This window comes from Melopsittacus undulatus, chromosome 11, assembly GCF_012275295.1.
Source record: "Melopsittacus undulatus isolate bMelUnd1 chromosome 11, bMelUnd1.mat.Z, whole genome shotgun sequence".
In the NCBI taxonomy this organism is placed as follows: domain Eukaryota; kingdom Metazoa; phylum Chordata; class Aves; order Psittaciformes; family Psittaculidae; genus Melopsittacus; species Melopsittacus undulatus.
The window spans coordinates 16,894,829-16,917,789 of record NC_047537.1 but is presented as its reverse complement, the minus strand read 5'-3'; the positions used below and the strand labels follow the sequence as shown (position 1 = coordinate 16,917,789).

At 38.0% G+C, this 22,961-nt stretch overlaps 1 protein-coding gene across 1 annotated transcript in view; it reads right to left on the bottom strand.

The window, feature by feature from the left end:
* Positions 1–22,961, bottom strand: part of B3GNTL1 (UDP-GlcNAc:betaGal beta-1,3-N-acetylglucosaminyltransferase like 1) — a 118,409-nt gene that overhangs the window by 86,905 nt on the left and 8,543 nt on the right. Inside the window, exons 4-5 of the mRNA XM_034067412.1 lie at positions 21,780–21,844; positions 12,594–12,659 (exon numbers count right to left, since the gene is read on the bottom strand). Coding sequence (XP_033923303.1) covers positions 12,594–12,659; positions 21,780–21,844 — 131 coding nt within the window. The remainder of the gene's footprint in view (positions 1–12,593; positions 12,660–21,779; positions 21,845–22,961) is intronic.

Below are 22,961 nucleotides of genomic sequence, written 5' to 3'. Positions count from 1 at the left end.
TTTAAATTGAAGTGAAAGGTTATTTTACTGTTGCATCTTTCATAAGTTTTAAAATATTTTGATAAAAGCCTTTCTGACCTATTTTATAACCACTCAGACTTCGAGAAAGTACAAGAAACTCTCCACATTAGAAATATGTGTAGCAGCAACATCAGCCATCTGCTCCCATGCTAGAACTTGTTCCAACTTTTCACTAGTGCTTGATTCTAAATGCAATATTCAGATAAAGATACTTCTTACATTCATAATTGTAGGGGATTACGTTTTCCCTTGCACGGATTAATGGACAAGGAAGTGGGTGAGAGGAAGCAAAGATTAAATGAGTTGACAGTAACTAAAACCCATGAAAAACAATGCTTTCTGCAGATGTGGCTTTTGGGGGGTCTGGTTTTGTTTTTTAACCACTAAAACTTCCTCTAGCAAAGAATCTTTCTCATTCAGGAGACAGCCTATGGGGCGGAACCCTCCTGTTGTACTAAAAAGGAAATGAAGGTGAAAACTTAACTGGTCTCCAATCATGTTATTGAAGCAGGTACTGGAAAATTCTGCATTGTCAGCAAGGAAAACCCCACAACTTTCCTTTACAAAATAAATTGCTTTTCTCAACTTACAATATTAAATGAAATGCAACTTTCAAATGTTCTATAAAATACAAAGCTTTCTACACACAAGGGAGGAGTGTGCAGTGTTGAGTTGAATCTCAGAAGTGACATTAACCTCCTGGAAGGGAATGTTATTAACTACACAGTAAAGCTTTAATTAGAAGTATCATGACATCTGATCTTAGATAATGTTCTATGAGAAGAAACACCATTCAAATAACTGAAGGATTCTCTGTAGTGCACAACCCCTTTCCCCCCCCCCCACTATGCCTGTTTATGAGTACAGAGGGAAATTTCCTAACCTAAGAAAAGCTAATAGGAACATTTAACTTATTCTGAATGTTTAAGAACAGCTTTTGTTAATCACACCTGTATCCTAATGTGTAAAAGAGAGGTAGATGGCACTTGTGCTGCCTCCAAACCCTACTTCCATTGTTGTAGTAATTTCCACACATACACACACCACCCTCAACTGATGCGACACTGCAAACATATCCTGAAATTCAGGAGAAAACTTGCAAGGAGGGAGAAAATGTTTGTCTTCCCTCTGTATTGAATTTGTTTTCATTCAGGCAATATTTAAAATATTATTTTGTTGTAACATTCTCTATAGATGTTTTAATTTTTTTCCTAGGGTACATACAGCCACCGTTATTATCCTATACGTTCACATGTCTAAAAGAGCAGCAAATCTGTAGGTATGGGTGCAGTACAGCACCACCTCGTCACACCAGCAGCATCCCTTCTACGTTTAGTGGAAGTGCCAAGAAGTCTGCCCCAAAAATAGCAATTCATTGAGATGGTGCAGGGTTGCTTTTCAAGTACTTATGAAATAGTGCTTGCAGCATCATTTTTTAATTGCATGGCTGTGACTCAGCATTATCTTCTCAGATCACCCATTTCCCACAGAAATCCTAACGAATACAATCTTCCATAAGCCTTTGCAATTTACCCAGAACAGCCAGAGCTTTGTTACATGAACCAGAATGATTGTAAAGCTAAGATTTAACCATTAAAATATCGAAGTACTGGACAAGATATCCAGCCAATGGTAACAGCATTGTTTCTCTCATTTTAATTAAATGTGAACAAGAGATTGCACTTATATTAATTTGTTCCTTCACACAATTAAGTAAAAAACAGAAATTTACAAAATACAGACATCTACTGAGTACACTTTACATTGGGTTTCCAAACAAGTACACAGTGATGACAATAACTAAGAACATCTGCTTTAATGAATCAGAAACATGCCACACCAACAGCTAAGCAGAACAAATCCTTATTCCAACAAATAGCATTTTGGATTTTGAGCTTGCTAAAAAATAAGACTTGAGATTTAAGTTGTAAAAAATACTGGAAGATTTTATGTAAATTATATTTTGTCCAAAGGCCCATGAGCTTTTATTTTTTTTATGCAGTAAAATAATGAAATGACTGAAGATAGCAGTGGCTTTAAGGATTTTGTGATCATCATTTAATGTAACCAAAAAAAGGAAAAATAAATGGAATATTTTTACATTGTTAAAATCTTTCCAAAATTATATACTGGTGGGAATAAGGTAGTAAAATGTATTTCTTCTCCCCTTAATTTCAAATGGAGGAAATAGTGTTCTTCAAAACACATGAATCCAGTGAGGTAATCTGCATTAGGTGTAAAGATACAAAACACACCCAAGTGTATTTAAAGCATGTTTTAAAAGTTGTAAAACATGTTGATAGTGCTCACCCCCCAGAGAATCCTTTAGGTCAGATGAATATCCATTTCCACAGATGTTCTTATCTTGTAGCAATCCATTCTTAAGAACACCTGTAAAACATTCTTTCCACTTGGCTCTGGTTCAAGTCCAAAGTCCATGATAGGATGTTACATGTTTATTTTCAGCACATAAAAAGGGAATAATTAAAAAGCAAGGAAGCCTGAAATTTCTTTAGTGAACTTACATGAAAACCAAGAAGTCAAGTGGTGTAATCGGAGCGAGCATAGCTGAGCATCACACCACATTTGCGCTTTAAAAGGATGTTGTCATGCATATGAAATCATGGAGTATAAACATGACATTTCTGGGAAAACTTCAAGTATCACTGAATACATAGTACAGCAAATCTGTAGATATTACAGCAAATTAAATGAGTTTCAGAAGTCCTTTTTGAAGGTAAATGAGTAAACCCCGTTATACTGATAAGTAGCTTAGGTAGGAAAAAGCACCAGGACTCAGATGCAGTCATTCAAACTCTGGGATAAACAAGATCTAAGGGCTCAAACTTCTCTATTCAGGTCAGTGCACATGCAATCTGAATTTGATGCATCCTGTCAAGATACTTACAGAACCAGTCCTTTGCATAAAGTTTAAGAATAGTCAGAAAGAGCACTACATTTGCACAATTTCTATTTTAAAACCAATTTCTCTTGTGTCTGTAGCTCCACATAACATGGACTGAATTAATAACAGCACGACAGCAAATTATCAAAACACAAGGGGGAAGGGACCTTCATTTTCAACCATTTTAAGCTTCAGACATCGTTTTAAAAATTAAATGTTCTGGAAGTTCACGTTATAATCAGACATTTGTGAATATCAAACTCAAGTAATCACAATCGTTTGATGGGGTTATTGGCATGTGGAGGCCATATTAAACACAACTTTAATTACAAACTTATGTACGCTGGGATGTTTCTCATTTGGGACATTTGATTAAATGTAGAACAGACTTAAACTGACATTGTGACTTTGAAATGCACTGTGGTTTTCCAGAAATACCAAATTAAAAAGAATCTTTAAGGAAGCTGCCTAATAAAAAGCAAAGATACAGCTGAATTCCAGCAGATCTGGGTGATAAACATGGAAGGGCCCAACTAATGAAAACCACCATAAAAATTATACCCTCACATTGTCAAACAAAGAATTTCATATTATTCAATGCAGAAAAAGGGAAAGGCATCATGTTTTCTCCTCTTACACATACTTCACTGTCACTTCAGAACAAAACCTGCACACAACTGCTGCTCTAGTTTCTACCCTCCATACCAAAAGATTACTTTAAAACCTTTAATGGCAATTTCCCAAAGTCACAAATGTAGATATTTTTGTAAGCATCTATATGGAAGAGCCTTAAAGTTACATTTTCCACAGGCTGGAGAAAAATGTGAGACTTGTAGTTTGTTTATGATGTGCAGTATACAGGAACTGAGTATTAAAGTTCTAATGACCAGAATAGCTAGACTAGTTCATGACATTTTTTTCTTCCTACATCAACAATAAAGTGGTTTTGGACAATTGACGGTTTTAGGTAATCACCTCAGGAATACCATCTCATTTTCCCCTCTGTCCATAACAAAGATGGACCAGAGCATCCTCAGACCTACTTAGCTCCTATTTAGTGGAGCATATTCCTACTAACAGATTAAGCAAACAAATTTGATCTGTTCATCTGTCCTTCAAGACATCCCAGTATCCAGTTGATTTCTCTTTAATAGCTGCTTGTCCTGTGGAGGGGTTGGGAAGTGAGCAAGCATGGTAGTTAGTTGTTGGCTGGGGTTAAACCATGTCCCTGTTCTATGAGTTAATACTTATATTAAAGCTAAAGTCAGGCACTGCTTGCTAGGACATGCCTGGGCAACACGCACTGATCCGTCTCAGACGTGCTGAGTAAGGGAGACAGAAGGAGAGCTGACGCAAATCAACTAAGCAGAAACAAAGATTATTTAATTTCTACACAAAAGATTTTAATCAACTTCACATCCAAAATGAAAGCATTTATCAACAAGAAATCTGCTTGGTTATATGCAGCAGCTGCAAGACAAAGGGAGATTGGTAAAACCTGGACTTCAGCAGAAGACACAGAATGAGGAAAGATCATCCGCAACCATTAACTTGTTGCAAAGGAAAAGAAGTTAAATGGAGGAACTTTTCTATTACATTGAACAGAGAGGGACTATTTCACCATTATGTGGTTATGTTTAATGACAGTTTAGTAAAGCTTCACCTATGCATATTATCCTTTCACACCTGAAAAATTAGGTACATGATACTACTTACCTGTATTTAAAGTCCAGACTAAAACACTGCAATAATTTAAGTAGAGAAAAGGTAATAAAATCCTTCAGGAATAAAGGCTCAGACTACAGAACAATGCTGTTGACCACTTTCTTCAATAGTGAATGATGAATGGCAAAGCCTCTCTGGGGGCAGATTTGCATCTTTCTCACTCCTAAACAGTCCTTGTCCATTGCATCACAGTACTTAAATTAAACAAGACCTGATCTAAAGCTCCTGAGAGCAAGTCTTACAGGCAAATATAACCTCAGTCTGCTGTGTTCCAGGTGACCAAAAGTTGTAAAGTTGCTGTGAGAGCAGATATAAGCCCTTCCAATACTGTTGTAAGGCAGGAAATACTAGCTAGGGTTCAGCATTGCTCTAATCACAGCTAGTTTTCAGATGCAGTAAAATTCTCTCTGCTAACCCTCCTCCATGAAGAAATGCTCCTAATATAGGACATTTTTTTTTCACTGTGCAGCATCATATGTGATCCAAATATGCCATATAGTTCATGAACACATTTAGACTTCAGGTCACTTCTTACTGAAAGACTTATAACTCCACCAGGACAACAAAACATCTAATAAACTGTTCCTCTGCATGGTTCCCAGTTTCATGTAATTCCACCAGGTGCAATTACATGAAATTCCATACAAGTTTTAGAGTTTCTGAATTCCATTTTGTACTATGTAATAAAAGACTATTTTAAGAACAAGTCATAGGTATAGCAGACATGCATTACCTCACTTTTGCCAGCTCTAGCCATACAAACAAGGTTAGCTTGTTCATTAGATAGAATAAATCCATGCCTAAATGCAATGTAATTACCAGACTGCATAATAACAGTTTTAACTCCCAAGAGAAAGCACACAGGAGGAAGCACAGCATGTAGTCTGAAAGGTAATCTCTTATTTTCAGGACTGCTCTAACATTAGACTAATAAGAAGATACAGCAAACAAAAGGCTTTAAGATCTTTCAGAGGTGACCGAACTCCATTGGTATGTGGAATGTAAAAATCACCACCCACTAAGGACTGCCAGTATTCCCAAAGTGCTACTGTTGACTGCCAATGTATAAGGTGGCCCCCCTCTTTATTTTTCTTCCCAATTTTTTTTTATCTTCCTCTCCCTTTCATCATGGAGCAGCGAGGCCTGGCACAAGACAGACAGAACAATCTTCTGCCTTTATTCCAGACTTGGGATAATAAGCAGGAACAACAAAAAATCCCCACCACATTAATGTGATATATGACGGCACAGCTGCTCAGCAAAAGGCTACGCGGAAAAGTTTCTGTTGTACAAGCCAGTGCTCCAGTGAGTGATGCTGCACTGGAATTATACCACAAGAGTCTCTCCACGTGCAGTTACACACCTGAGATGAGTCAGAAACACTTGTTTGGATGGTTTTTCCACTAGTTGAGTACATAATATCTTAACTACTCAGCAAAACAAATCACTTAAACACCCTGTTTACATTCATTGCTGGCTTTGTATACAAAACAATCAGTTCACAGTCTGCAGTAAAGAGCTGCTCTGATATGCAAGACAGCCTATGGGAAGTGGTCCAGACTACCTAGAATTACCTCCCTCCCTCCAAGGACAAGAACTAGATCTAGAATATGGAACTCACCTCACCGACCCATGATACAAGAATGTCTATTAACCTTTGTATGCTTAGAACAAAACAAAGTTCAAGATTTGTTAAGCCATTCCCACAGAACTACTCTCATAGACTAACTCATATAAACCCTGCTTCTTGCCAACGCAGAAATAGTTGAAACATCAATTTTTAGGTATTTTGAAAAAGCAGCAATCTCATAATGATGTCAGACACACAAACACCCGGAAAGCCGACATTAGAAGTTCTGTTCCATACGAATGCCTACTTCATGTACCACTAAAACTTCATTTTAATTATACCTGTAAGAGGATCTACACATTATCGTACTCTTTCTGTTGCTACTAAGAAAATCTTTACTGGTGATTTCAGATACTGATTTAAGTCAATGAAGAATGAACAGAATCTGATCATTTTAATCACAAAAAAAAGAGAAAGTGAAAGGATTCAAACTAGTGTTCAATAAACAATAGGTGAGACAAATGGGGAGGAAAACAATCTTTCTAACACATCATAGAAATGTGTTAGCTCTAGGTCTAGGCAAGTAGAATGGCAGAGGAGACACTGACAATACTCAAGAACGTGTCTGTTAGACCATACCTGTTGAAATCAATAGATGTATGTCCAGACCAAAAGAAAAACACAAAAACTCGATTTTAAGAGTAGTTAATTTGTGAGCTTCAGTGGGGGTGAAGGAGAGATGTGCAATGCCTTTGGCCTGGAGTTGTGCTTTAAAGAAGGCTCAAGCTCAGCTCATTCATGTGTTCATGTCTTCAATTCATGTGGTGATTGCACAATATTTGTTTACAGCTTTCCCAGAGGCAGATCAACTGGTCTGTGAACTATCAGGGCCATGGATTCAAGTTCACTCCATCCAATCACTTACCTCAGAGTCATTTTTACTATCAAAGATATGCAGAGCTGGTTAACATAGTCAGATAAAGCAATAGATTAAAATGGCTTCAGGCATTGCAGCTCTTGAACCGAGTTCAGGCTACAGAATATGCCACAAATTTTCTTTACAGATGCAAAACAGAGAATTTTTCATTGAAGAGTTGTAAAAGGTCATACTCAGTGTTCTCTCCTATGCATAGGTATCCTACATGCTTGAGAAAGAGGCTAGCAATTGTACGACAAAAGAAAGGTGTTTGTTCTGACACTGGTACAGATTCACCTCTTATTCACCAGTAAAAACAAAAGGAAAATGTTCTATTTCCACTGTCCACAGTTTAATTCCAGCTGTTGGGAAGATGTGGGAGGCAGTGAGAAAAAGCTTAGCTTTCCTAAGCAATTCTGCAGAAAGAAATGAGATACAGAAGTTTTAAGCCAGATGCTGTTCACATGCAAAGTCATACTGTGGGGGCACACAGAAACTCAATTTAAATAGTGGTGAGAGGAAGAATAAAGTAACACCTTGCCCAGCAGACAATGTGCTGTCCAAAAATATTCAAGATTGCTGCAAGATAGATGAGGAAGACTGGTTTCTGAGTATTCTCATTCCAGCTCCTTTCTACTCCACATCCAGTATCTGGAATCCGTAGGAAAAAGAAAAACTGGAGGAGTATTTCAAGTGCTGCCCTATTTTGAAAGGCTCCATAATGGCACAGTGTCCCTGCAAAGCACTGCCAGGTACCTCAGCAGCTCAGGAATGAAGCAGGTTCTAGAGAAGTTCTTTAAAGCTACTCGAGCTCTCCTAGGGTGTACTGAAACCACACACAGCCATTTCACCTCAGCATCCCCATAGCAAGTCCTGATGCAAGCCCTGTGCACTCAGACAACCTGGGAGCAGATGCTGCTCACTATCTCCTCTCCTTGAAACAAAGAGCTTTGGAAGTTCTTAAAGGGTACTACCCTGCTCAAATAAGACTGCAACATATGTATGTATGTGGTTTGAGAAATAATTTCCTGGGCTACTCCAAACTCAGAAACCTTATTCAACACAACACTAGTACATACACAAAGTTGGATCTCCTCCAGAAGAACATGAGTATAATTAAAGATATGAAAGCCTGATTTTTTCAGAATTAAGGGAAATGTGATCTGGAATCTTCCCACTCATTAGCTGCCAACAAAGCATACATGATTTGTGGTTGGTAAATAGGGAACACCTGGCTTATCCCAGGTAAATGGGATAGATGCTGCTGCTATGGATAAACACAGACAAGAGTGAGAAAATTTAGTAACAGTTGTTCATTCTCTAGCACAAAGTCATTCCTGATCTTATTAGAGCATAAGCAATTTGAAGGCACACTTGTATGTGCCATAACATAGTGCACATGTGCAACAGGCAACTAGTGTCAAAAGGCGGGTAGCTATGTTATTGATAGACAGTACCACATCCCTAAGGTTCCAAACTGTTAAAAGCAGGTAACCACATTGAGGTAGCTCTAGAGTGCATATAAAGGGTATAAATAGGCAAAGTATGAAAAACTGGTGTCTTCCAACAGTGTCCTGTTTATATAATCCTTGTCAGTATGACTTGGACATAATGTAAAATAGTCCCTAGAGGACAAGAGGACAGTGGTCCTAGAGAGCTGCATTTAATAAAATCAAAATGTATTAGTAATTTGTCTTAAAGATCCAAACCTCCACGCTGTTACAGTTACCAATGCCACCAATGACAGAACAATTCCATCCTACAATTTTTTGTTAAGGTCTTCCAGACAAGAGCTTCAAAGAGAAAAAAATAATTTGTTCTTGCTCTTTAAAGCATCGTTCAGTAGCCTGTAATACAGGAGATGAAACTGCATTTCATGCATGCTGCTGCACTGTTACCCCAGTCATATTCCAGTACCCAAACCTGAAGGCAAGCTCTTGCTTTTTCAGAGATAGAGACACCAGTTTCTTTGAAGAACAACTGGTTGGGGAGTCATCCCAAAAGCATCTGGTATCTTTGGTTCCACCATTTAGCAACCAGGCTTCAAGTCAGGGTAAGGCAATCTGCATTTAGGAATAACATGAAAGAGAAAGAACCTCAGGGATTAGTTAAGATCTGGGTAAAGGTTTCTCTTGGTGGAGAAAGTTGGAGACTTTGCTTACTTGTAAATCTATGACAGCAGACTGAAGCCTTCAGTATCAGAGCCCACTAGGAATACTAGTCTTCAAATCTGGCTCTCAGTAACAGCCAGCAAGGCTGGGATTAGGAACAAGATTTCTGAAAGTACACAGAAACTACAAAAAGCCAAAGATCCAGGTCAGGAGAAGTTGCAAAACAGTGGAAAGTCCAAGTCTGCAAACTAGAATTTCAGGAACAAAGCAAAAAAGCTCACTGCTTCACAGGCATTGCTCAAGCTTCTGCTTATTTTAATCCCTCCACCTACTTTGGCTTATCATACTGACCAAAGCTAGGGTCAGGACTTCCAGCTACAGAATGGAACTTCATTCAAACATCCCGAACTATTTTCTAAGGACAGAAAATTCAATGGTACGATTATTATTGAGAACAGTAGAGATCATTCTTTTAATAGCAGCCCACACTGACAGTGGTCAGGAGATTTGTGGCCAGAAGGTCAGCTTCTCTCAAAGTAACTCAAATTGTGTCAGAACTACTGGAGGGCTTTGGACCAAACTGATCTCTTTGCTCGTCAGGAACAGCTGAATACTTTCCCATTTCTTCTTTCAAGCCTTTGAATTAGAGTTGTTAAAATACAACATTAAACCAGAAGATACAATTCACACAGGCATTACAAACTTTTACTATACCTTAAAAATGGAAAATATGTTCCATTCAATTCAAACACAGATTCATTTTTGCCTTGGTAGGGTTCAAGAATAAAGAAGGAAACTCTACACGTAAAAGTCAACAATTCAAGGCAAAAAATAATAGAAAATAAAAACCAGCAGAAGTTTAAAGAAAAGAAAAACTAGGAAAGCCAAGGTCCTCGTTCAAAAAGCTGTGAGGAAACCCTCTGATTCAGGAGAAAGTTGAAAGTGATGGCACAACACAGACTCCAGCCAGATGTGCTATTTCTGCCAGATGTGGAGGACACACATCTACCATTTTTCTTAAGGATTAACATCTCAGGCCTTTCTCTGCATTCATTTCTGAAAAATCTGACACTTTCCTAAATTGAAGCTTTTAGGTACTAGCATGTCAGATAACCAAAAGGTGGAAACCCTTATTTCCCACACTAAATCAAGCTGACTTTGGCTGTTCTATTTAGTAAACCACAAAGCTCAAGTTAAGCTTTGTGCATTGGGTCTGGCTGAGACGGAGTTAACTTTTCCCACAGCAGCCCTCCTAATGCTGTGCTCTGTATTGGTAGCTAGCAAGGTGTTGATAACACACCACTGTTTTGGCTACTGCTGAGCACTGCTCCACAGCATCAGGCCTGTCTCTGCAACATTCCCTCCGCCCCAGTAGGCTGGGGGGGAATAAGATCCTGGGAGAGGACACAGCCAGAACAGCTAACCCAAACTGACTAAAGGGATACTCCAGACCATATGATGTCTGCTCAACAATAGAAGCTAAGAGAAAGAAGGAGGAGGAGGAGTATCTGTTATTACGATCTTTGTCTGCTGAAACAACCACTACATGTACTGAAGCCCAGCTTCCTAAGAAATGGCTGGCCATCACCTACTGATGGGAAGAAGAGAATAAATTTTTGCCCTTGCTTCTGCCCATGCCCTTTGCTTTTGCTTTATTGAACCACCTTTATTTTGATCCTCATCTTACTTTATTTTCCATCATATTTTCTCCCTCAACCACATAGTGATACAGCTTGGTGGGCACCTGATGTCCAGCCAAGGTCAACCCACCACAAGTACCACAATAACACAGAACCACAAACTCATTAGTTCAGAGTGTGGGTAGAACAAGTTTGCTTTGCTTAGAATATATCATGAAGATATACCCTTCAGTCTACTCAGGCACTCATTATTACTTATTTGACTGTCACTTCATAGTTCATTAGAACACTGTTAGGCACTAAAGTATAATAGAATACAAACAAAACAGTTGAAGCATTTTCTAAATAGACTATAAACTTTAGTCGAAATTAGTCTAATTAAAAAGGTCTTAACATACAGAAGTCATACAAGAAACATGATCTTTCTTAACACTTGTTTCCATAAACCAAGTTTACTGGATCAACTTGCCTCACCGGTTTTTTAGCATTTTACTATAGAATTACATTAACTGATATCAGAACAAAACCAACTTTCAAAGTATCATTTTATTATGTTCAAAATGTTAATTAGGTTAACTGCTACACAGGATCTTCTTAAACTATAATGTGACAAATTACACTGTAAGGATTATCAGATTTCATAGAGACGTAGTACAAGCAGTGTTATGAGCAGGTACACATCTCAGCACTAAGCAGCAGGTTGTTTGGCAGACATTCCTCAGCCAAAACAACTGCAATAATCTTTACTTTGAAGCAAGTGTGCTTTGGAGGAAAAGTTCAAAAGGTGTTTGATTCCCAGAGAGTGATAATCCTACAACTGACTATTTTGTTCAGAGACCTGCAGGAAATACTTTCTTGACAAATGAAGTTGAATGATTGACCTTTTCTTTCCAGAAACTTCTTGCACATTGAAATAAATGTCACAAGTGAAAATGTCAGAGATGTGAAAAGAATAAGCCAATTTTTTGTTTAACACCAACTGATAGGAATATATACTCCATTTTCTAGTTAATAAAGGAGTAACTTCATAGTAGTACCTATTGCAGTAACTTTAACAAATAAAGTAACTGCCATAACAAATTCCTTATATTTATTATCTTCAGGTAAATAAAACACAGACACAATCTCTCTCTAAAGCATATTATCCCTAATCACAGAAATTGATTTAAAATCAAAATCATACAGATCATAAAACAACCATGTCACAGAATGTTTTTGACAGTTCACGAGAATAAAGAATGGCATTCTAATAACATCTTCTTTTGAAGACAGACATAGGGAGAAATCCTAGTTTAACTGTAGGATAGTTTATTAATAACAATCCATCCATTCCTTACAATTTACGGTTTCTTAAATATTAAAACCAAATAAGCCATAGCTGTAGCCAATCCTATGCAGCTTTTCACATAAAAAAGGCTTCTTCAGATTCCATACATTGGCAAAACCTGCATTCTTGCTTCAAAAAAAGCATCACTGTCATAATGAGATTTGGTTTACTGAACAGAGAATATAAATGGAAGAAAAGAAGTTCCAATCAAAGCTACTATTCAAATCAAAGCAAGGATTTAAAATAAAGGGAAAGAATACAGTGGTTATTGCTCTGCCTCCACCAGCCCTACTGTGAAATTTTCATATCCTTTTAAAGATGTATCCGGCACTCTGTAAAAGAAAAACACACAAATACACCCCAGAAAAAAGTACTCACACTGTTTGGGTGCTGAATGGCAACTTCGTGCTGCAGCCTAACCCGCTGTGGCATCATCACATCATCCTGGAATAAATAGCACACTGTTACTGAACATAAAAAGGGTCACAGTACAGTGTTCAAACACATTAGAATATGGTGCTAAATTAACATCATTTTACTGGCTTGCAGTCAGAACTAGAGATGGAACAAATATTAATAGGTTTTACACTTTTAGTGTATTAAACTCAGTGCTCTTCAAATTGGAAGTGATAAAAACTACTACATGACAACTGTGTTCTGATTTCAACATGTATCTATGGGCACCCACATACTGTACTTATCTAAAGAAACTCAACAACACTTTAAAAACTCTGATCACCACACTGGCACTATGTGTGGACAAGGAACTAACCTGGATTCAAAGCATGAGATTTGTAACATTCAAGCAATAGGAACTGTTTTGAATGAAGAAATGTTCTCAATGTACTTTGTTTCATTGATAAGGAAAAGCCTTTGGTCTCTAGTACTGATATGCCACATTTCATGAGCACAAGAACTAGTATTTGTGACATGATACAATTCTAAGGCAAAATAAAAAGGAAAAAAAAAAGAACACACACTCATAAAATGCATCAGCATTTACCCTGGCTTTAAAAAACACCACCTGGATTTCAATTTGATGTTAATACTTCTCTTTCACCTGTAGCATAAAGGTCTATTTTGTTTACTTACAAAAAGTTAGGTTGTTTTGTAAAGAGTTTGTAACCTATATCCTTTCTTCAACAGACAGGAGATAACTCCTTTCAAAATACTATTTCCTGTTCATGATCATATCCCTTCTAGACTACAGTTTTGCAGTCTATTAAAATGCCTGACTGTAGCACAGGTTTTCTTCCCTAAATTTAGTCTCCTGAGGTTTTCACATGTCTTCTTTTCCATTTGGTGCTGTATTTCTTCCCTTTCGAAGGACCAGTTCAGTCTTATCCAGGTGCTGGTTAAAACTAACACAGCCTTTTTCTTCTCAGAGTATTTTAAAATGACCCTCACATTAAAATCATTCTAAGGAGATTCCTACTAAAGCCAAAAAAACACTAAATATTGATCTCCCAACGACTTCCACATTAAAACTTTCCATCAAATCAATGGCAACAAAAATATATTTCTACTTAAATATCTTGAGCTTAGAAGATTGAATGACCTTGATATAAAGATGACACTCAAGTTTTATCAAAAGCAATGCAAGGATGAAAAAAAGTATGAGAAGTAGATCCAAAATTCCAGGTTAAAGATAAAAATAATTAATAATAAACTGACACTTATCACATGCAAGTTTATAAAAGGTAGAAGGAATACATTGTCAAAAGTATTTTTTCCCTCTATTTTGTATTTAGGATATATTTAGTCATGTGTATGAGAGATGTTACTGATTTTAAAAGCCAGCAGAGTGAAAAAAAACCCTTCTGATTTCTCAACCTCTGTACATCACTTATTTAAAACAGACAATAGTTACCATCTAATGCACCTTAGCAATAAGGCACTTGAATTCAGGTACCATATCAAACAAATATTCCAAGAAAATATTTACCCTATTTCGCATAGGAACCGTAATCCAGTTTCTCACTCCAAATACAGAACTGATTTTTGTAAATTAAAACCTGGTTTAAGATCACATATGCATTAGGAAATATATTTGAACTGTGCTTTGTTCACTCCTTTACAAATTACTTAGGATTCTTAGCTGTCTTGCTGTTAAATCCCCCCAAAATGAGAATGCAAAAGCAATCCATCAAAAAGCAAAGAATTTCAATGCTTAGAACAATGTTACTATTATCTCTTACAATATACAACATATGCTCTTGTACTAAAAGATTCCTCAGTTTATGATGCTGCACAACAGAGATAACTTTAACAGAACTCAAGACATTCACAAGGATGAAGAATAATCTACTTCATTTAAAAAGGTTAGAACAGCATGGAAAGTATTCAAACCAAATTCAAATCTCCTATTCACCAAACTGGTCAGTGTTATGTTTTCATAAGCAGACAAGTTGACAGGAAAGGTCTAGTTCCCCCTAACAAAACACTGCGTTATTTTTATGCTATTGGCAAAACTAACACGTCTACACTACAGATTTGGGGCTTAGGCTATCACCAAGATCATCAGTACTTTGTAAAATCCAGCCAAAGAGGGGGCATTATGACCATAAAAACTCCAAAATGCCTTTTTTGTATTAATACATCTTTGTTCTCTAATGCTGAAAAACTCTATGAACTCTTACCCTGAATGACCTTTCGAAAGAATTTTGTCTTCTTTTTATTAGCAGTTTTACACATATGACGCCCTGCTCATAGTTCTGTGATACTTTCCAGGGTCATGGGAGAAAGAAAGGAGGGAAGGGGGAAATAAAATAGTAATTTAAGACATAATACCAAATAAAATAACAAAGCAGTTAGGTGATGAGGAAGAACAGCACAAAATACACATCACATCCCAGTCAAAACTGAGTCACATCACCCATTTGTTTTTTTAGACTGAGGCTGGGCAACTCTAAAAGAAAGGTAACTGCAAAATCCAGCTTCAGCACTCCACAGGTCCCTTCCCACCCAAACCACTCTGTGATTCTGTGAGTGATGACTGGGCAGGGAGCCAGGAAGTGGAAAACTGCATATATTTTTACAGAAACAACTGAAGGAATGTGGCTGTATTCTAGACCAGTGTTTAAGAAACCAGATTGAATTCTAATGAATAAAACCAAAATGATCGTGCCATAACATAAGAGCACTTTAAAAAATGTTTCAACTTTATAAGCCATTGGTAGGCATGAGAGTTTAAGCAACCATAGTATTAGACAACTAAGATGTTAAAATAGTTTGTCCAGCTGCACATTAGGTAATCATAAATGTTCTACCAAAACTGTTGTATTTATGATATTGAACTCAGCAACCGTATTGGTTTCTGAACTAAACAGACTTTGATCATCTTTTTTGGTTTAAAACCAAGAACAAACCTTAGTAACAAGACAAACACTTTCCAAATTATTTTTCACTTATGTCCTGTCAGACAAAAAGAAAGTAGGTGTCTGAATGCAGCTGCTGTATCAAAAAGGAAAGTATATTCAGTTTGTTTCTGTCTCCTATGTGTAAGCAGGGAAGACAAGGCTAACACTAAATATATACTTTTAAGGAACAGAAGTTTCCACTGGAATTCAGTTTTCTCTTTTAACATGAAGTCTCTAATGGTTGTCTCCTAGCAGACACAAGGCAGACAGGATGAAGAGAGATTCCCCCCCCCTGAAAGAATGGACAAACGAGCAGATTTAAAATAAACCCTAGATAAACGCATGCCTTCACTAAGCATATACTTCAATAACAAGGCTAAATAAGAGTAAGTAAATCCATTTTCTTGTGTTCCCACCCACCAAATTTAGTAGAAAATATGAAGAAAATTTCAGGTAATAGCTGGGTTTACTGTCATCTAGATATGTACAGGCACCCATACAGTGCAAATGAGGCCAAACAGGTAACCAGCAAGAAATAAAGCAACACAAATAGAAACCTATTTTAGGCACTTAAAATGACCCAGAATTTGTAGGAATTTTGTTGATTACAAACATGTTTCCTGTTCTCCAGTGTCCATTCTGAATAGGAAAACAATGTGCTGAAAGATGGGAGAATAAAAAGGACTTTATTTCACATGAAGCCAGCAGGGATTTCTAAACAAGCCCAGATGTGTTTCTGCCAGTGGGGGGCCGTGATCCCCATCACCTTTCAGTCTGACAGGCATTCTGCCTGCTTGGGCTCCTATCAGCTATATCCCTTCTGGAGAAAGCTGGCTTGCTCCTGTCAAGTTCCTCACCACTTACAGATGCTGCCAAATCAAAAAGCTAGTTACACAACTATCAGCTGGGTTGTCTTCCTTCCAAGCAGAGGCACCATTCTTTATAAAAACACAGTTTATACTGAGCTAATTGTTTTGTTTCACTTTACTCATCTGTATAGTAGAAGAAAATTAAAGCAACAGACTGAGCTTAAGAATATTATTCAAAGCTGGTGCTATTTCAGGATGTGTTTCTTAAATCAATTGGGGTAAATCCAAATGACAGGCATTCACTGGCCTCTTCAACCAGGCTGCCTGGACCACACTGAACTCCACAGTAACAACTTCATGATTTCCCCTTAAAAGTTGGGGGTTTGCATATCAGAAAGTAAAATAAAACATACAACTCAAAGTACTGTACACATCTACTTTTTAAAACCAAAGACAAGTTAATATAAAACAACACACTAATTATAGCTCAGCACTGAAATGCATTCTTAAGCTCACATTACACACTCTGCACCACATGCTTTCCAAATTCCTTCGTATTTGGCTGTTCAAAAAACCCACACACACATGCACACAAAGAGAGCTGACAAACTCCATCCCCACAATAGCAGCACCATCTTTCCACTGCAGATATACATAAAATACAACCTGTAGCAACACCAGAAGGAATGTCTGACTTGCTGAGAAACAATATGGCATCTCTAAAGTGTTTCAATCCACCAAATGGTCATTCATTTACCCTGCACCTGCTCAGACTAAAGGGGAAATCTTTCTATTCTATTGTTCAGTTCAATTCCTTGAACTAGGAAGGAAAAGGCCTCAGACCTCCAAGAACTGACCCATCAACAGCACTACCAAAGTAAAAACACCAATACTATGCACTTTTCTAGAAGGCAGGTTTTTAAAGAAGCCCCTCACTATTGAACACAATCAAACTGTGCACTCTAATGGCCACACACAAGACACCTGAGCAGAACACATTCTGCTATCTGTTAGTACTTGCAAGACCAGAGGAAAGATTATGATATTTTTGTTTCTACTCCTGGATTAAATTGAGAAAGAAGGGGACAACAAAGAAATCACTTCTAAGTTTAAGAAACTGATTTCACTGAGCACCTTTCTTATCCTGAGCATGGCAACAAGAAGTCTACAGGACAGTATATACACAATGTTCTTAGGCTCCTGAATGAGTAGTACCTTCCATCAGTAGAAACCTTAGAAATGAAGAATAATTCAAGTTTATTAATGCCTGTAGAGTAATGTATAACGGCAACCAACAATAAATCCTTCTTTCCAAAACCAGCAAGTTACAGACACTGTAAAAACAAGCAGCTGTGATTATAACTGAAAGGTAGCTTGAAGGCTGGAGTCTCTGCAACATCTACCAAGTCTGGCTAGCTAAGGTCCAACCACCTTAATGAATACCCCCTCAATGAAGGAGTTTTGAAATTGAAACTCAAGAAAAGCATGCAATTTCACAGCAATTTAGAATTAACATTCCCAGCTTAAATCATACAGGCAAATCTCCCAAACGGAAAGGCACAGGTCAGCAGCTGCCAATTCAAATATGGGAATACCGATTCTGGTGGTCCCCCATTGCTTCTGAGGAATAAACCTTCACTGTTTCCCTCTGTCATTTTCAGCTATTAGCAAGCAATGACACTGTGGCAACATGGTGTAGAGTCACATCTTTGAACTGGCTCAGAACCTCAGAAGCAGCGATAGTCTGCCAACAGAGCCTTTCAAAAGGCTAAAAGCGTGTCAAAGACTCAAGGGACTATGACTGGGTTTGAAATATTGCAGGTCAAAAAAGGACACATTTTGATATTTCTTCCTCACCAGGCAGGAAACCTCCAACAACACATTCATTATACCTGAAATAATGGGAAATTACACAGCTTACTAGGGTGAAATGAAAGCATGTTCCTTTTTAATAAAATACAGTTTCATACAAGTATGGGCATGTTTAAGTGAATGTCAACAAAAATAGCAGTTCAAAGCAGAAAAATTAATTTTTGCTGTGCTATAGTTGGGTAAGTTACTGTAACAAAGCTGGTAACAACCCCAGATAACTGAAAAACTAAGGTTACAACACAATGCATGTAGTAGTTACAGTCATAACCCCAGAGAACTTGGAGAGCAAAGCTAACAGTGAAATGTATTTGCATAATTCATTCATTCTATTGTTGTATGACCAGGATTTTCTGAGACTATGTTAAACATGAACAATTTGTTAAGTATCTTCAATTTTCCAACTTGTTTTCCCCTGTGGGAAAAATGCCTCAATAGCTTAGAGGTGAAATCTGCAAGAACAACCACAGCAAAAACCCCTCCACAATAGCTGTTAGTCAAACAGCTGCCACTTCATACTAGAATAGGCTGATCAAATTCTGACAGTTCTGAGCTCTGTAACCTTTTTTTCCACATTTCTTCTCAATTTGTTGTCCTCACAAATCTGTGTTGAGAGACATAACACAAGCAGCTTGCCTCCAGCTGGAATGGCAAGCAAAACAGTCTCTCTGGAGCCAGTAGTTCCAAAGATGCTCCCAAATACGCTCCTACATTCATTTCACCCAAAGGAATGCACAAGGAGCCCCACTGTATTTCTCCACCTATATGAAACGTATGCAAACTACTGACCCAGCCCCATTTCGCTCCAATTCAACCTATAGCAAACCTGAGATTACGGCTGCACTTCTGAAGGTCAATTCCCTGGCATTACTGCAGCACATTCCAGAAGGCTGATATCAACATTCCTTCCTAGAGAGCTTGATACTGGATTGGTGACTGAAATGAAGGTAGGTGGCATGTAGAAGTGGAGTTCTTAAACAGCTGGCAACATCTGTGTTTCAGCTATTATCACACAACAGTTACTAACTACGGCCAAAATATTGAGCAATTTTTAGACTTGCAGCAGTTTCCACATTCATTTTATTTCCTCTGATGTTTTCAGCAAAAAGCAGTAGTCACGAGTAAAAACAGCAGAAAATAGGTTTAAGTAACAGCAATCACTTGATATTGCTTTTGTATCCCAGATTAGGCTTCTAATAATTCAGAATGCCTTCTATTTCAAAGCATCTTGCTCTATAGCAAGAATAGAAATGGGTAGAACAGAAAATCTTGGTAACTTCTTCCAAGCTTATCCACACTATAAGTCATAAAATTCTCAAATCACTTTGAGTATGTCTTGATTATATTATAGATTACAATGAGAAAATTGCAGAAATCCAGAGTCATCACTTTTACATTCCTTAAGAGTTCTAATTTGTTTCCGTAATGTTTCCTTATCCTGCACAGCCAGCAAAGAGAAACAATACAGAAGCATGAAGATACATACTGTATAAACACTCCAAGGTGTTTATGGTATTATGTATAATACCATAAATATACCATAATACCATAAGTATACCATATGCATACCATAAGTATGCATAATAACAAATGAAGAAATCTGAAGGGAACCCTACAAAAATTTCATCTAAACAATTTGATATTCTAGTTTCACAGAATCACAGAATGGTTTGGGTTGGAAATGACCTTAAGATTATCTAAGTTCCAACCCCCTGCCATAAACAGGGATGCCTCGCCTTAAACCAGGTCACCCAAGGCTCTGTCCTCTGTGGCCTTGAACACTGCCAGGAATGAAGCATATACCACTTCCTTGGGCAGCCTGTTCCAGTGCCACACCACCCTCACAGTAAACAACTTCCTTATATCTAACCTGAACTTCCCCTATTTAACTTCAAATCCATCACCTCTTGTCCTATCACTACGTATCACTAGCTTACTGCTTGTGATTTACAGACAAGTACAACTGCCAAGATTGAAAAGAAAGACTAATCCAAAATTCACCTCAGTATATTACAGATTTGAGATAGAAGATATAAATCTCCATAGGACAAGAGATTAGTAGGTTAATGTCTCACTCATACATGGCCTCAGCTCACTTCAGTCAGCAATGAAGTAAAGAAAAAAAAATGGATCCCAAGTTCATTCATCTCAACCAAACTGGGATCACTCCAGTTACTTCATGTCATAATTTCTGATGCCCTCCACTCTTTCAAAATCTGCTGAGTCAGGTGATCAGAAACAGAGCAGCACATTTTCTGTTCATACTTCCTCAAAATAATTTGTTTATGAAGCAGACACTGATGCTCAGTGCTGAGTATGAAATACATTTTTTTTGTATGTATGTATGAGAAACTGGCCTTTTCAGACACTATTAATTTGCATATGTCCTGTTCAATATATACTCACATGCATTTCAAAGCTTCACCCTCCATGAACTTACACACAAAGATTTGCATGAAATACACTCTGCAAAGTAAACAAACACCTCAAACCAACAAACTGGTAAAGGGAAGCCATGATAAATTCAGATAAACTCATTTTAAAAGGCACACTGTGTTGCTAAATACGGTGATAAATTAATAAAAGCAAGAATAAAGGCCAGCAAAGCCACCTGTAAAACTTAATTTCTTAAATAAGACAAGAAATTTCTCCTGCATTGCCTTGGATCAGAAGAAACATACCAGCACTTAACCATGTCTTGCAACAGTACACTGATTAATTCACAAGACTTTAAACACAGAACAAAAAACATCCTTCTATCTAGCTGATACAACAAATGGAGTTGCAAACTGAAAGATTACCCAAATTAAAACCTGTGTGGTTTTAAGGTTGTTAAGTTTACATCCCTGCTCTTGTGACACTTTCTACTAAGCACAATCATAACATTAAGCTGACTCCTACCTGAAAACCTACACTTTCAGCAGCCAATTCATCCTAGTACTACACTAAACTATAGTTCAGTTCCAATTCAGAGGGAAGATTCAATCTTCAGGTGAAATTACACGAGATCAAGTGGGCCTTTAAGGTCCTGCTCTACCTGCTCGATCCCAGCCACATGGCACAACTCCTCAGATCAGCTACGCAGTTGTGAAACCCTTCACTGCATATTAGGCTGCAGAAAGTCAGACAGTTATCCAATAAAGAGAGTTATCCAATAAAGAGAGTTAAAAAAAAGAAATCCCAAGATGGAAGCTGGGACCTCTCATATTTTGCACCCACAAACCAGCAGATCAGCTCTTAGCTGCTCATCAAAATGATTTTTCTGAGGAATGGGGGAAAGAAAAATCCTGAAAACATCTATATACCAACCCTGCTTACACCAGCTTGTGAAATCCAATAGGATCAAGGAACAGTGTGAGACTGCAGGCTTGCTACAGAGGTTGGAAGACAACTTTACAGCTATAAATGGTAACCAACATGTTTAACACCCCAACATCTTTCAACAGTTTGTCTTTGAAGCAAACCAACAATTACACTAAACCAAAGGAGTTTTATTGACAAAACTAAGTTAGACAAAACGCACTTACTGAATCCAGAAAGCAGAGATAGGTTCCTGAGCTCTGAATTACTGCTTGATTTTTAGCAAATCCAACTGTTGAGAAAACAAAGATAAAATTATATGGCAGGTTTTATTGTTGTATTTTCTTTAAATCTTGCTACCATCAGAATGCATGAAAGGAAATACGAAAATCAGGATCAGGGAAAGTACACATTTTTTCCGTATTTAAAGCAAGGTCATTTGTAAATAGTTAATCAGTGTGCCTATTTCAGTCATCTTCTCTGAGTGTTTATCAGTTCCATGTGTTATAATTCTACCACCAAGTAAATTTAGGCTATTCTTGCTAGTAGTAGAACAATACAATCTGCAATATGTATCTTGAAGAGTCAGCTACCTCGGTTTCACATTCAGTACCTCAGATCACAGAGCAGCCCTGTGGAGAAGGATTTGGGGGTGTTGATTGATGACAGAATGAATATGAGCCGGCTTTAATGTGCGCTCGCAGCCCAGAAAGCCAACTGTATCCTGGGCTGCAGCAAAAGGAACGTGACCAGAAGGTCGAAGGAGGTGATCCTGCCCCTCTACTCTACTCTCGTGAGACCTCACCTGGAGCATTGTGTGCAGTTCTGGTGTCCTCAACATAAAAAGGACATGGAACTGTTGGGACAAGTCCAGAGGAGGCCACAAGGATGATCAGGGACTGGAGCACCTCCCATATGGAGACAGGCTGAGAAAATTGGGGCTGTTCAGCCTGGAGAAAGGAAGGCCATATGGAGACCTCATAGTAGCCTTCCAGTATCTGAAGGGGGCCTACAAGGATGCTGGAGAGGGACTCTTCATTAAGGACTGTAGTGACAGGACAAGTGGTAATGAGTTAAAACTGAAACAGGGGAAGTTTAGATTGGATAGAAGGAAGAAATTCTTTACTGTTAGGGTGGTGAGGCACTGGAATGGGTTGCCCAAGGAAGTTGTAAATGCTCCATCCCTGGCAGTGTTCAAGGCCAGGCTGGACAGAGCCTTGGGTGAGATGGTTTAGTTTGAGGTGTCCCTGCCCATGGCAGGAGGGTTGGAACTGGATGATCTTAAGGTCCTTTCCAACCCTAACTATTCTATGATCATATAGTCACAGAACGGTTTTGGTTGGAAGAAACACCTAATGGTCACCTAGCACACCCCCCTTGCAAAGAGCAGATGCTGAAAACCCCTGGCT